The sequence below is a fragment of the Nycticebus coucang genome, chromosome 10 (assembly GCF_027406575.1).
Source record: "Nycticebus coucang isolate mNycCou1 chromosome 10, mNycCou1.pri, whole genome shotgun sequence".
Classification (NCBI taxonomy): Eukaryota; Metazoa; Chordata; class Mammalia; order Primates; family Lorisidae; genus Nycticebus; species Nycticebus coucang.
Genome location: NC_069789.1, coordinates 122346023 through 122359725, shown reverse-complemented (window position 1 = coordinate 122359725; position 13703 = coordinate 122346023). Strand labels below are relative to the sequence as shown.

General features: G+C 43.1%; 1 protein-coding gene across 1 annotated transcript; it reads right to left on the bottom strand.

The window, feature by feature from the left end:
* Nucleotides 1-3167, bottom strand: LOC128596591 (uncharacterized). The gene is given in 3 exon segments (XM_053606163.1): nt 1-7; nt 387-2080; nt 2082-3167. Coding segments are annotated over 3 exon segments (2787 nt in total).
* Between the last annotated feature and the right edge of the window lie 10536 nt (nt 3168-13703).

Below are 13703 nucleotides of genomic sequence, written 5' to 3'. Positions count from 1 at the left end.
TTAATTTCTTGGAGAGGTATGCTACGGTCTTTTCCATGGCCCTAAAGGCTGCGTCAGCACCCCTTGGGCCACTCCTCTCTTCTCATCTACGTATAGGACAAAGGGCTGGCTTTGTTACATCTGGTAGAGCCAGGGCCGGGGCTGATAATAAGGCCTTTTTAATGTTGTCAAAGGCCCACTGTTGGCTGGCACCCCACTCGAAGGGAGTGCTTTCCTTGGTCAAAGGGTAGAGGGGGGCTGCCAGAGTAGCAAACCCCGGTATCCATAAGCGGCAGAACCCCGCAGTCCCTAAGAATTCTCGCACCTGGCGGGGAGAGCGGGGAACTGGAATCTGAGTCACAGTATGCTTCCTGGCTTCCGTTAACCATCTCTGCCCTCCTCTTAGGGTGTAACCCAGGTACGTTACCTCTTTCTGGCAGATCTGGGCTTTCTTGGCGGAGGCTCGATATCCTAAGCGGGCTAGCTCTTCCAGTAACAGTTCTGTGCCCCGATGGCACTCTTCCTTTGTCGTTCCAGCTAGTAGTAAGTCATCTACATATTGTAGGAGTGTTACCTGAGGGTGGCTGGCGCGAAAGTGAGCTAGGTCTTGGTGGAGGGCTTCATCAAAGATGGTTGGGGAGTTCTTGAACCCCTGTGGAAGTCAGGTCCATGTCAATTGCCCCGTCATTCCAGAGTCCGGGTCTCTCCATTCAAATGCGAAGATGTTCTGGCTAGAGGAGTGTAGTCGGAGGCAGAAGAAGGCATCCTTCAAATCCAGGACAGTGTACCAGATATGGTTTGGAGGGAGAGAGCTTAACAGATTATAAGGGTTAGGCACGGTGGGGTGGATGTCTTGTGCCTGCTTGTTTACTTCTCTCAAGTCCTGCACAGGGCAATAGTCTCCTGTGCCAGGTTTTTTGACGGGTAATAAGGAGGTGTTCTATGGTGACTGGCACTTTACTAGTATGCCCGGCTGTAGGAGATGCTGAATGTGAGGCCTAATTCCTTCCCGAGCTTCCCTAGTCATAGGATACTGGCGCACTGCCACAGGAGTGGAAGTAGTTTTGAGTTCTATGACTATAGGCGGCCTTTTTGCGGCCAGTCCAATTCCGGCAGTTTCGGCCCACGCCCCGGGATATTTTTCTAGCCAGTCATGTATGAGACTAGTCCCTTTCTCCCACTGCTTTTCAAAGAGTCTATGTTCATCCTCCAAATGCATGGTCAGGGCTGTTACTCTCTTATTCTGGGTTACCTCTGGGCCATCAGGAGTGAAAGTGATCTGGGCTTCCATTTTGGTGAGTAAATCTCTCCCGAGGAGGGGCGCAGGGCACTCAGGGATAATTAAGAACGAGTGGGTTACCCGTCCCACTCCCAGATCTACTGATCTTCGGGTAGTCCATGAGTACTGCTGATGCCCTGTGGCCCCTACAACCCAAGATTTTTTCTTGGAGACGGGTCCTGATGGTTCGAGTAGGACTGAGTGTTGAGCTCTGGTGTCTACTAGGAACTCAACTGGCTTCCCCTCCACCTTAAGTATTACCCTAGGCTCGGGGAGGGGTTCCGAGTCCCGTCCCCGCTAATCTTCTTCTTCCTCTAAGGCCAGTACTTTCTTGGAGAGTTCTTTCTTCCTTTTTTTAGGACATTCCCTGGCCCAGTGCCCCTTCTCCTTACAGTAGGCACATTGATCCTTATCTAACGGGACGCGGTTGCCCAGGTTACCTGACTTCTTAGTTCTACCTTGGGTCTGTTCTTGGCTCTTCTCCCCTACTACTGCGGCCAAAATCCGTGTTAAGTTTTTCTCCTGTCTTCGGTCTCTCTTATTTTCCCTTTCCTCTCTCTCTTTCTCTTTTCTCTGCTCTTTTTCTTCCTCAGTTTCTCTTTTATGGTATACTTTCTCAGCTTCCTTAACTAAATCCTGCAAGGTATAGTCCTGCAATCCTTCAATCCTCTGCAGCTTTCTTTTAATGTCTACAGCTGACTGCCCTATGAAAGTCATAGCCACGGAAGCCCTCTGTCCTTCAGAGGCAGGGTCAAATGGGGTGTAGCGCCTAAAAGCTTCCATTAGGCGCTCAAGAAACACTGAGGGGGGGTTCCGTGGCCCCCTGTATTACTTCTCTTACCTTAGCCAAATTAGTGGGGCATCTTGCCGCCCCACGGAGGCCAGCCACTAGAGCCTGGCGATAGACTGTCAGTCGCTCCCTACCTTCTGCCGTGTTGAAGTCCCAGTCAGGTCTGGAGAGGGGAAAGGCAGCCTCGATGATGTTGGGGAGCTGGGTAGGACGCCCGTCCGCCCCGAATACATTCTTCCTAGCTTCTAGTAAAATCCTTTCCCTCTCTTCAGTAGTGAAGAGAGTCTGTATGAGCTGCTGGCAGTCATCCCATGTGGGCTGATGAGAGAACATCAGGGACTGTACCAGCCCAGTCAGGCGTTGGGGGTCTTCTGAAAAAGGGGGGTGATTAGTTTTCCAGTTATACAGGTCTGCGGAAGAAAATGGCCAGTACTGGAGGGGCTGGAGAGGAGGTGGTCCCTCATCTGTTGCCACCGGCAGGGGGCCGTATGCCCTCAGGGGCAGGGCAACAGTAGTGTCGGGAGACATTCCTTCCCGCCGGTGACTCCTGGTACCTTGTGCGGGCCCCAGTGAAGGTTCCCCCGGAGGTGCAGAGGGGGCAATCGCCGGATCCGGCGATGCTGGTCCTCCCTGCCCCCTGACAGGAGCCAAGGCGGGAGGGTATGGGGGCGGAGGGGGCGGAGGGTTGAGGAGAAGATGATCAGTCTGAATTTCCGGGTAGATCTTCTTAGGGGGGTCCGAGCTGTCGCTCCCTTTTCTGGAACCGGAAGATTGGACAGTGAGCACCCGATGATTAGACGGGGGCCTGGATGTGGCAGTCCATGGCCGAACCCAGGGGGGCGGATTCTGCACCAGGTCCTGCCAGACAAAGATGTAAGGTTGTTGATCCAGATGGGCTCCCGATCCTCTCTGAAAAACAATCTTTTTGATAGCAAAAATAAGAGATAAGTCAAAGGTTCCTCCTGAGGGCCAGCCGACGTTAAAAGTGGGCCACTCTGAGGAGTAGAAAGTCTGCCATGGGCCTTTTTTAACCTCTACTGACAGGTCATGACCTCTTCTCTTCACTTCAGTCCAATGATCTAGAGTCAAACTCAGAGGGGTTGTTACAGTCTGTCCCATCATCAGTAGATATGTCAGAAACACAAATAACAGGAATAACAGACATATTACAGATACAAGGACCTACCTACCACACTTGGTCCCTCACAAGCCTACAACAGAATCAGACGGGCACGTTTCCCGTAATTTTTGATCGAACAACCGGACTCGATCAGCGCCCTTACAGCAGGAGACAACCAGGCGTCCCTGGTTCTCCTCAGTTCCTGGGGCGTCCCCCAGGATTTCAGCCTGTGGTCCTCCAGGCACGTCTACTGACCACTGTCCGGCCACTCTCACGAGGTGCCGGACGGCTGCAAAACCGAAAGTGCGCACAGAAAGTCAAACAAAAGACTGAAGACACAGACCAGACAGTTTTCGGGGTACCCCTTTCTTACCTCCAAGGTCAACTCTGCAGGTGAAGGGTGGTCGTCAAATCCTGGGAGAGCCCCCAAATGAAAGACTTGGGGCAGGACCCCCCACTCTGCCCTGAGCTCTGACGACCCCCCAATCAACCGCAAGAGACGGCGCTTGATGCAAAACGCAAGAGGATTTTATTCCAGCATGCTGGGACTTGACTCACAACTCTTTTAGGAGCCGAGAAGTCAAGCCCTGAACAGCAGTTTTTACAAGCTTATAAAGGCAAAAACCACAAAGTAGGGAGGGGCAGCAGACATAGCAGGGGCTTTAGGGAGGGGTAGGAGACATAGCAGGGGCTTTAGGGAGGGGTAGCAGATATAGGGGCTTTTCCAGATAAGAAGAACTCTGGTTCATTACTCATCTATCTTAAGACAAGATCAGCAGTCAAACATTTGCTTAGTTTTTTTTCTTTCAGAACCAGTTACCGGTTATCTGCTTCAGCTTGGGGCTATTTCGTAGGACAGTTACAAAAGGTCACATTCTTATGGTAGGGGGCGAGGGGTGCTGCTACATATCTGGTCCCACCCCCCCCTTTGGATTTGGTAGTACTTTCCTTTAATGTAATTCTGTACTCACCAGTTAATGAGATTAGCCTTTACTTCACTTGCTAAATAGTAATAAAATGGTTATTATTATTATTATTATTTTTTTTTAGTAGAGACAGAGTCTCACTTTATGGCCCTCAGTAGAGTGCCATGGCATCACACAGCTCACAGCAACCTCCAACTCCTGGGCTTAAGCGATTCTCTTGCCTCAGCCTCCCGAGTAGCTGGGACTACAGGCGCCCGCCACAACGCCCAGCTATTTTTTGGTTGCAGTTTGGCCGGGGCCGGGTTTGAACCTGCCACCCTCGGTATATGGGGCCGGCGCCTTACCGACTGAGCACAGGCGCCGACCAAAAGGGTTTTTATTATTAAGAGGATTCCAGAGAAAGTTTAACATAAAGTTCATACTAGATTCAGTAAGTCAGGTCAGCTTGGATCATTGATGTTCACTTCTACTTTAGCAGCCGTTTCCACTAATCATATGCTGTAAAGTTGGGTTCCAAGCAAAATCAATGTCTTTTTCATCTTGGGACTGAACTTCTGTCACTTTGTGATGCATGTGAGTGTTCTGACTTCCTGTGTTCTCTAAGTTTGGTTTTCTGTCACCAGGCAATTCACAGGATGAAATGAGCAACTGCCTAGAGGGAGAATCATCCAGGTTATTGAGATAAACACCATGAAGCAGAGTATATGAATGAGTGAATAAATAAGTGCTCAGGCAATGACTGAAAGAGAGGCTCTCTAGAGTCGGCATCTTTTAACTGTAAGTGCAAATGCTGAGTCATGCAAGCAAGGAAGCCAACAGCACAGTTGACGACATTTTGTATTTCTTCTCACTGTAGTTTGATAATCACTGGATTGATACCGTGATCTTTTGTTCCTTCTGTATTTATAAATGAAACACCTTTATTAGTGAGTCTAAACATAAAATCTACTTGGTTTGAAGTCAAGTGGTATGGAACACTTTCAACTGAGTTTAAGTATGTTGATTGAGAGTTTCATTGAGGAAGTTTTCAGTCAGCGTGATCAGTTTGATTCTGTAATGAGCATAGCACCTAATGTTTTTGGGTGTTCTGTTTTCAGGACTAATGCTCAAAGTGATTTTGTTTTTGAGCAGTATCCCAGTAGACCTGATTATTGGCTTGAGGTCTGATTTTTTTTTCCTAACAGATTTAAGAATTCTAATTGAAAACCTACACATTGGTGTGGAACAAAGCCTGGAAAAGAGAAAACTAGATTGAATATTAATCTAATTTCATCTTAGTATGATAGAGGAGGGAAAGTTTACGTCCCAAAGTTTCTCCCTTTTTGGTGTTGGACTTAAATCAGTTGAAATGTATTTCTGTACCACATTTAAGCTTCAATAAAAGTTTAATTGTCTAGTGACCTAAAAAAAAAGTCCTAAAAATAAGCATCAAGAGCCCTAAAAAAAAAAAAAAAAAAATACCATAAGGAGCCCTAAAAGAACAGCATGGAAAGTGCTAAATACCACTTGACTTCAAACCAAGTAGATTTTATGTTTAGAAACACTAAAAAAAGGTCTTTCATTTATAAATACAGAAGGAACAAAAGATCACGGTATCAATCCAGTGATTATCAAACTATAGTGAGAAGAAATACAAAATGTTGTCAACTTGCAGGGCCGTGTGCACAAAAAGAACAGCACACAGAAAGTCCTAACAGCATCAACAGTCCTACGAAAATCATAGCATGGGGTGGTGCCTGTAGCTCAAGGAGTAGGGCGCCGGTCCCATATGCTGGAGGTGCCGGGTTCAAACCCAGCCCCGGTTATGGTAATTTTTAGGGCAGGCTTGCTATGTTTTCTTTGGATTCTACATGCTATGATTTTTGTAGGACTGTTGATGCTGTTAGGATATTCTGGGTGCTATTCTTTTTGTGCACCTGGTGCTATTGTTTTAGGACCATTTATGGTAGTTTTTAGGGCACTTTTTGCTATTTTTTTTGGATTCTACATGCTATGATTTTTTTTTTTCTTTTTTTTTTGTTTTGCAGTTTTTGGTGGGGGCTGGGTTTGAACCCACCACCTCCGGCATACAGTGCGGGCGCCTTAGGACTGTTGATGCTGTAGGACATTCTGTGTGCTGTTCTTTTTGGGCTCTTGGTGCTATTGTTTTAGGACTATTTATGGTAGTTTTTAGGGCACTTATTGCTATGTTTTTTTGGATTCTACATGCTATGATTTTTGTAGGACTGTTGATGCTGTTAGGACTTTCGGTGTGCGGTTGTTTTTGTGCACCTGGTGCTATTGTTTTAGGACTATTTATGGTACTTTTTAGGGCACTTTTTGCTATGTTTTCTTTGGATTCTACATACTATGATTTTTATAGGACTGTTGATGCTGTTAGGACTTTCTGTGTGATGTTCTTTTTGGGTCTTGGTGCTATTGTTTTAGGACTATTTATGGTACTTTTTAGGGCACTTTTTGCTGTTTTTTTTTGGATTCTACATGCTATGATTTTTGTAGGACTGTTGATGCTGTTAGGACTTTCTGTGTGCTGTTCTTTTTGTGCACCTGGTGCTATTGTTTTAGGTGTATTTATGGTAGTTTTTAGGGCACTTTTTGCTATGTTGTTTTTGGATTCTACATGCTATGACTTTTGTAGGACTGTTGATGCTGTTAGGACTTTCTGTGTGCTGTTCTTTTTGTGCACCTGGTGCTATTGTTTTAGGTCTATTTATGGTAGTTTTTAGGGCACTTTTTGCTATTTTTTCTTGGATTCTACATGCTATGATTTTTGTAGGACTGTTGATGCTGTTAGGACTTTCTGTGTGCTGTTCTTTTTGTGCACCTGGTGCTATAGTTTTAGGTCTATTTATGGTTGTTTTTAGGGCACTTTTCGCTATTTTTTTTTTGATTCTACATGCTATGACTTTTGTAGGACTGTTGATGCTGTTAGGACTTTCTGTGTGCTGTTCTTTTTGTGCACCTGGTGCTATAGTTTTACGTCTATTTATGGTAGTTTTTAGGGCACTTTTCGCTATTTTTTTTTTGATTCTACATGCTATGACTTTTGTAGGACTGTTGATGCTGTTAGGACTTTCTGTGTGCTGTTCTTTTTGTGCACCTGGTGCTATAGTTTTAGGTCTATTTATGGTAGTTTTTAGGGCACTTTTCGCTATTTTTTTTTTGATTCTACATGCTATGACTTTTGTAGGACTGTTGATGCTGTTAGGACTTTCTGTGTGCTGTTCTTTTTGTGCACCTGGTGCTATTGTTTTAGGTGTATTTATGGTAGTTTTTAGGGCACTTTTTGCTATGTTGTTTTTGGCTTCTACATGCTATGACTTTTGTAGGACTGTTGATGCTGTTAGGACTTTCTGTGTGCTGTTCTTTTTGTGCACCTGGTGCTATTGTTTTAGGTCTATTTATGGTAGTTTTTAGGGCACTTTTTGCTATTTTTTTTTGGATTCTACATGCTATGATTTTTGTAGGACTGTTGATGCTGTCCGGACTTTCTGTGTGCTGTTCTTTTTGTGCACCTGGTGCTATAGTTTTAGGTCTATTTATGGTAGTTTTTAGGGCACTTTTTGCTATGTTTTCTTTGGATTCTACATACTATGACTTTTGTAGGACTGTTGATGCTGTTAGGACTTTCTGTGTGCTGTTCTTTTTGTGCACCTGGTGCTATAGTTTTAGGTCTATTTATGGTAGTTTTTAGGGCACTTTTCGCTATTTTTTTTTTGATTCTACATGCTATGACTTTTGTAGGACTGTTGATGCTGTTAGGACTTTCTGTGTGCTGTTCTTTTTGTGCACCTGGTGCTATTGTTTTAGGTGTATTTATGGTAGTTTTTAGGGCACTTTTTGCTATGTTGTTTTTGGCTTCTACATGCTATGACTTTTGTAGGACTGTTGATGCTGTTAGGACTTTCTGTGTGCTGTTCTTTTTGTGCACCTGGTGCTATTGTTTTAGGTCTATTTATGGTAGTTTTTAGGGCACTTTTTGCTATTTTTTTTTGGATTCTACATGCTATGATTTTTGTAGGACTGTTGATGCTGTCCGGACTTTCTGTGTGCTGTTCTTTTTGTGCACCTGGTGCTATAGTTTTAGGTCTATTTATGGTAGTTTTTAGGGCACTTTTTGCTATGTTGTTTTTGGATTCTACATGCTATGACTTTTGTAGGACTGTTGATGCTGTTAGGACTTTCTGTGTGCTGTTCTTTTTGTGCACCTGGTGCTATAGTTTTAGGTCTATTTATGGTAGTTTTTAGGGCACTTTTTGCTATGTTGTTTTTGGATTCTACATGCTATGACTTTTTAGGACTGTTGATGCTGTTAGGACTTTCTGTGTGCTGTTGTTTTTGTGCACCTGGTGCTATTGTTTTAGGTCTATTTATGGCAGTTTTAGGGCACTTTTTGCTATGTTTTTTTGGATTCTACATGCTATGACTTTTTAGGACTGTTGATTCTGTTAGGACTTTCTGTGTGCTGTTCTTTTTGTGCACCTGGTGCTATTGTTTTAGGACTATTTATGGTAGTTTTTACGGCACTTTTTGCTATGTTTTCTTTGGTTTCTACATGCTATGATTTTTGTAGGACTGTTGATGCTGTTAGGACTTTCTGGGTGCTGTTCTTTTTGTGCACCTGGTGGTACTGTTTTAGGTGTATTTATGGCAGTTTTTAGGGCACTTTTTGCTATGTTGTTTTTGGATTCTACATGCTATGACTTTTGTAGGACTGTTGATGCTGTTAGGACTTTCTGTGTGCTGTTCTTTTTGGGCTCTTGGTGCTATAGTTTTAGGACTATTTATGGTGCTTTTTAGGGCACTTTTTGCTATGTTTTCTTTGGATTCTACATGCTATGATTTTTGTAGGACTGTTGATGCTGTTAGGACTTTCTGTGTGCTGTTCTTTTTGTGCACCTGGTGCTATTGTTTTAGGTGTATTTATGGTAGTTTTTAGGGCACTTTTTGCTATGTTGTTTTTGGATTCTACATGCTATGACTTTTGTAGGACTGTTGACGCTGTTAGGACTTTCTGTGTGCTGTTCTTTTTGTGCACCTATTGCTATTGTTTTAGGACCATTTATGGTAGTTTTTAGGGCACTTTTTGCTATTGTTTTTTGGATTCTACATGCTATGATTTTTGTAGGACTGTTAATGCTGTTAAGACTTTCTGTGTGCTATTCTTTTTGGGCTCTTGGTGCTATTGTTTTAGGACTATTTATGGTACTTTTCAGGGCACTTTTTGCTATGTTTTCTTTGGATTCTACATGCTATGATTTTTTAGGACTGTTGATGCTGTAGGACTTTCTGTGTGCTGTTCTTTTTCGGCTCTTGATATTGTTGTTTTAGGGCTATATACCTATATAAGAGCTGACTTCTAAACCTGAGACTTCAGAATTTGTTCCTGACAGAACTTACACAACAGAGAGACGACTCATTATGGATTTCTTATTTTTGTGCTTCGCTGGATTAAGGATTTGCCTTCTGTGTTTTTCTTTTATGTTAAAGTTCCTCATAGGTAACTGGCTTTCCATAGCTGGGACTGTTTTACATTTTTAAACTTTTTAAAATTATTTTACATGGATGTACTTTTTTCATTTATAATAGATAAAGTCATAGATAAGGTGACAGAAAAAGTGGTTGATTCTCTCATCCATCAGCTATTAGCTTCTCCGTTAACACCTCCTGCAATGAAAACTAGAGTGGAAATAATCTTAAAGCAGATTATTCCATTTCTAATCAGGAACATACTGACATACACCCTGAACAAAACAGCTTCATTTTTCTGCAACCAGTTGTCTATTGAAGATACCGAAAACAACATTATAAATTTCTTCAGAAGGAACAGAAACAGCCGACAAGAGTAAGGAAGTGTGGTTTAATATCTGCTTATAATATGACTACTGTCTTAGGCATTGCCGGGAAATCCGAAATTATAGCACCACGTATGAGTTTTAAATTTATGACTTAACATTACAGAATGACAACAGAAATCCTTGCAGCGGTTACTTGCCAAATGGAATGGAAGTTTGAAAAATTGACAGTAGAGGCCAGGCTGGGTGGCTCTCACCTGGAATCCTAGCACTCTGGGAGGCCAAGGCAGGTGGATAGCTTGAGCTCAAGACCAGCCTAAGGAAAAGCGAGACCCCATCTCTAGTACAATTAGGAAAGCAAAAGCATCTCTCAGATGCAAGACTTGGAGGTTGCTGTTGGCCATGATGCCACAGCACTCTACCTGGGGCAACAGCTTGAGACGCTTTCTCAAAAAAAGAGAAATTTACAGCAGCGATTTATGGATACATTACCAATGATAAATCTTGTGCCTTATGTTCACCACCTTCAGGAGAATCAATACACTCCCCTATTATTTACTGACCCAATGATGTATGTTAACTATCTTCAGGAGAACAACCACCCTCCCTTGTTATTTGCTTACCCAGGGATGTATATTAACTATCTCATGAGAATCAACACACTGCCCTATTGTTTGGTTACCCAGTCAGCTATGTTAACTATCTTGAAGAGAATAATCACACTCTCCTACTATTTGCCTACCTGGGGATGTGTTTGTGTCACCATCAACCACTACTCAGAAATATCCCTCGTAAATAGTCGCTTTCATGTTACCAACTGTATCTCCACAACAAAACACACCTATGATTTTGAAACTTCCATTACTTTTCTCATGCTCTGCATTGAAGTTCCTACAATAAAGGGTTTTTGAAATGCAGTGCGGTCTCATGTGTGTTTCCCTGGTGATTCCCTGCCCTGGTTGGGGTGTCTCTGGCCTGTACTCTGAGAAGGGGAGTCTTCTCCGTGTGGAAAGAACCAGGGAGTGGGGGAGGAGATCTCCAAGGGTCTGGGGAGCTGAGGTCTAGGGACGGGCCTCAATTTAGGGAACCGGGAGGTGTTAGAGATGGGAATTCTGGAGGTCTGTCCTGAGGGTAATTGAGAAACTCGTGCCTCCGTGGCGGAAGTTCCAGCAGGCAATAAGTACAAAGTATAGGGCGGCACCTGTAGCTCAAGGAGTAGGGCGCCGGTCCCATATGCCGGAGGTGGTGGGTTCAAACCTAGCCCGGGCCAAAAAAAAAAAAAAAAAAAAAAAAAAAAAAACAATAAGTACAAAGTATGGGTGCTTTGGGGGTGCTATCCACTGAGCCAGAGGCGCAGCCCTTTTTAGGGCTCTTTATACTGTTTTTTTAGGGCTCCTTATGCTATATTTATTTAGGGCTTTTTACACTGTCTTTTTAGGGCTCCTTGTACTTTTGTTTTTTTTTACAGGTCTTTCTGCTACTTTTTTTTTATTATTAAATAATAGCTTTGTACATTGATATAATCATGGGGCATTATTCACTAACTTCACAGACCATTTACCAAGTTTCACATATACCCTTGTAAGATGCACCGCTGGTGTAATCCCACCCATCCCCTTCCCTCTATCTGCTACTTTTTTTTAGCCCTCCTTATGTTATTGTCTTATGACTCTTTATCCTGTTTATTAGGCCTCTTTATACTATTTTTTTAGGGCTCTTTATGCTATGTTATTTTTAGGGCTGTTTATGCTTTTTTATTAGGACCCTTTATGCTAATTTGTAGGGCTCTTTATGCTATGTGTTTATCAGGGCTCTTTGTGCTGTTTTTTAGGGGTCTTTATGCTGTTCTTGTAGAAGTTTTTATGCTTTTTTAGGGCTATTCATGCTATTTCTTTAGGGCTCTTCTTGCTGTATTATTAGGGCTCTTTATGTTATTTTCGTAGGGCACTTTATGCTTTTGTAGGACTCTTTATGCTTTTTTATAGGACTTATTCAGTCTTTTTCGGGCTCTTTATGTTGTTGTTTTAGGGCTATTTATGCTCATTTTTAGGGCTCTTTATGCTATGTTTCCTGTAGGGCTCTTTTTGCTGTTTTGTTAAACTTTTTATGCCTTTTGGGGGTGACTCTTTATGCTTGTGTCTTAGGCCTATTTATGCTAAGTTTTAGGCCTCTTTATCCTGTTCCTTTAGGGCTCCTTATGCTATGGTTGTTACAGGGCCCTTGATGCTGTTTGGTTGGGACTTTCTGTGCTGGTTTTTTGGGGTTCTTGATGCTGTTGTTTTAGTACTATGTATGCTAATTTTTAGGGCTTTTTTGCTGTTTTTAGGATTCTTTATGCTATGATTATTGTAGGACTGTTGATGCTGCTTTGTTAGGAGTTTCTGTGCTGGTTTTCTGGATTCTTTATGCTGTTGTTTCAGGACTATTGATGCTAATGTTTAGGGCTCTTTATGCTATTTTTTTAGGACTCTTCATGCTATGTTTTCTTTAGGGCACTTTTAGCTGTTTTGTAAGACTTTTTACGCTTTTTGGGGGGCTCTTCATGCTTTTGTCTTAGGGCTATTTATGTTAATTTTTAGGCCCCTTATACTGTTTTTTAGGGCTCCTTATGATTTTTTTTTTTTTTAGGGATGTTGATGCTTTTTTCTAGGACTTTTTTTTATGTCACTAGACAATTAAACTTTTATAGACACTTAAATTGTGGTACAGAAATACATTTCAACTGATTTAAGTCTAACACCAAAAAGGGAGAAACTTTGGCATGAAAACTTTCCCTCCTCTATCATACTAAGATGAAATTAGATTACCATTCAATCTAGTTTTCTTTTTCCAGGCTTTATTCCACACAAATGTGCAGGATTTCAATTAGAATTCTTAAATCTCTTAGGAAAAAGAAAAAAAATCAGATGGGTCTTCTCTCTGTCAGTGTAAGTTCTGTCAGGAACTAATTATGAAGTCTCAGCTTTAGAAGTCAGCTCTTATATAGGTTCATAGCTCTAAAACAACAGCATCAAGAGCCCCAAAAAACCAGCACAGAAAGTCCTAACAGCATCAACAGTCCTACAAAAATCATAGCATAAAGAACCACGAACATAGCAAAATGAGCCCTAAAAGTTAGCATAAATACTCCTAAAACAACTGCATCAAGAACCCCAAAAAACCAGCACATAAAGTCCTAAGAGCATCAACAGTCCTACTGAAAGAACCAAACCAGCGCCATCTTAGGAGTTAAGTTTGCCCCCACCCCACACCACCCCCCACCCACCCCCGCCATTTAGTTTCACTTTCCAGGCATGCCCGGACAAGCCCAGGCAAGCCCAGGCATCATGAGACAACTGCCCACCCCACCGAACCAATCCAGAAGCGCCCCTTTGTTTCAAGCTGTGCATGCCCACCCGCTGCACGGGACCATAAAAACCCCTTGCTCCACAACTCTGGGCTCCTGGCTTGGATCCGTTGTAACGGAGACCCCAGGAGTCCAAGTTTGAACTTGCAATAAAATGGCTTCTTTTGCTTTTGCATTGGTTTCAGCTCCTCGGTGGTCTTTGTGGGGATTTCAAGATCTGGGCACAACATTTGGTGCATTGGCAGGGAAAATCCCCCAGGACCCCCTGAGGACATCCAACCCGAAGAGCCGATATGTGGTAAGTGTTTGTCCTGTCTATTGTGCTAATTTTTTGGGATTGAAGGTCTGTAAATGGTGTGGTCTGCGTGAAGTCAAGGTGGATGCGCTGAAGGCTGCCGGCTAAGAGAGTCGCGGAGATGTCCCGGCCTCCTCTGGGGCAATTTCGCGGTCGCTCCCGCAGTACGTCAG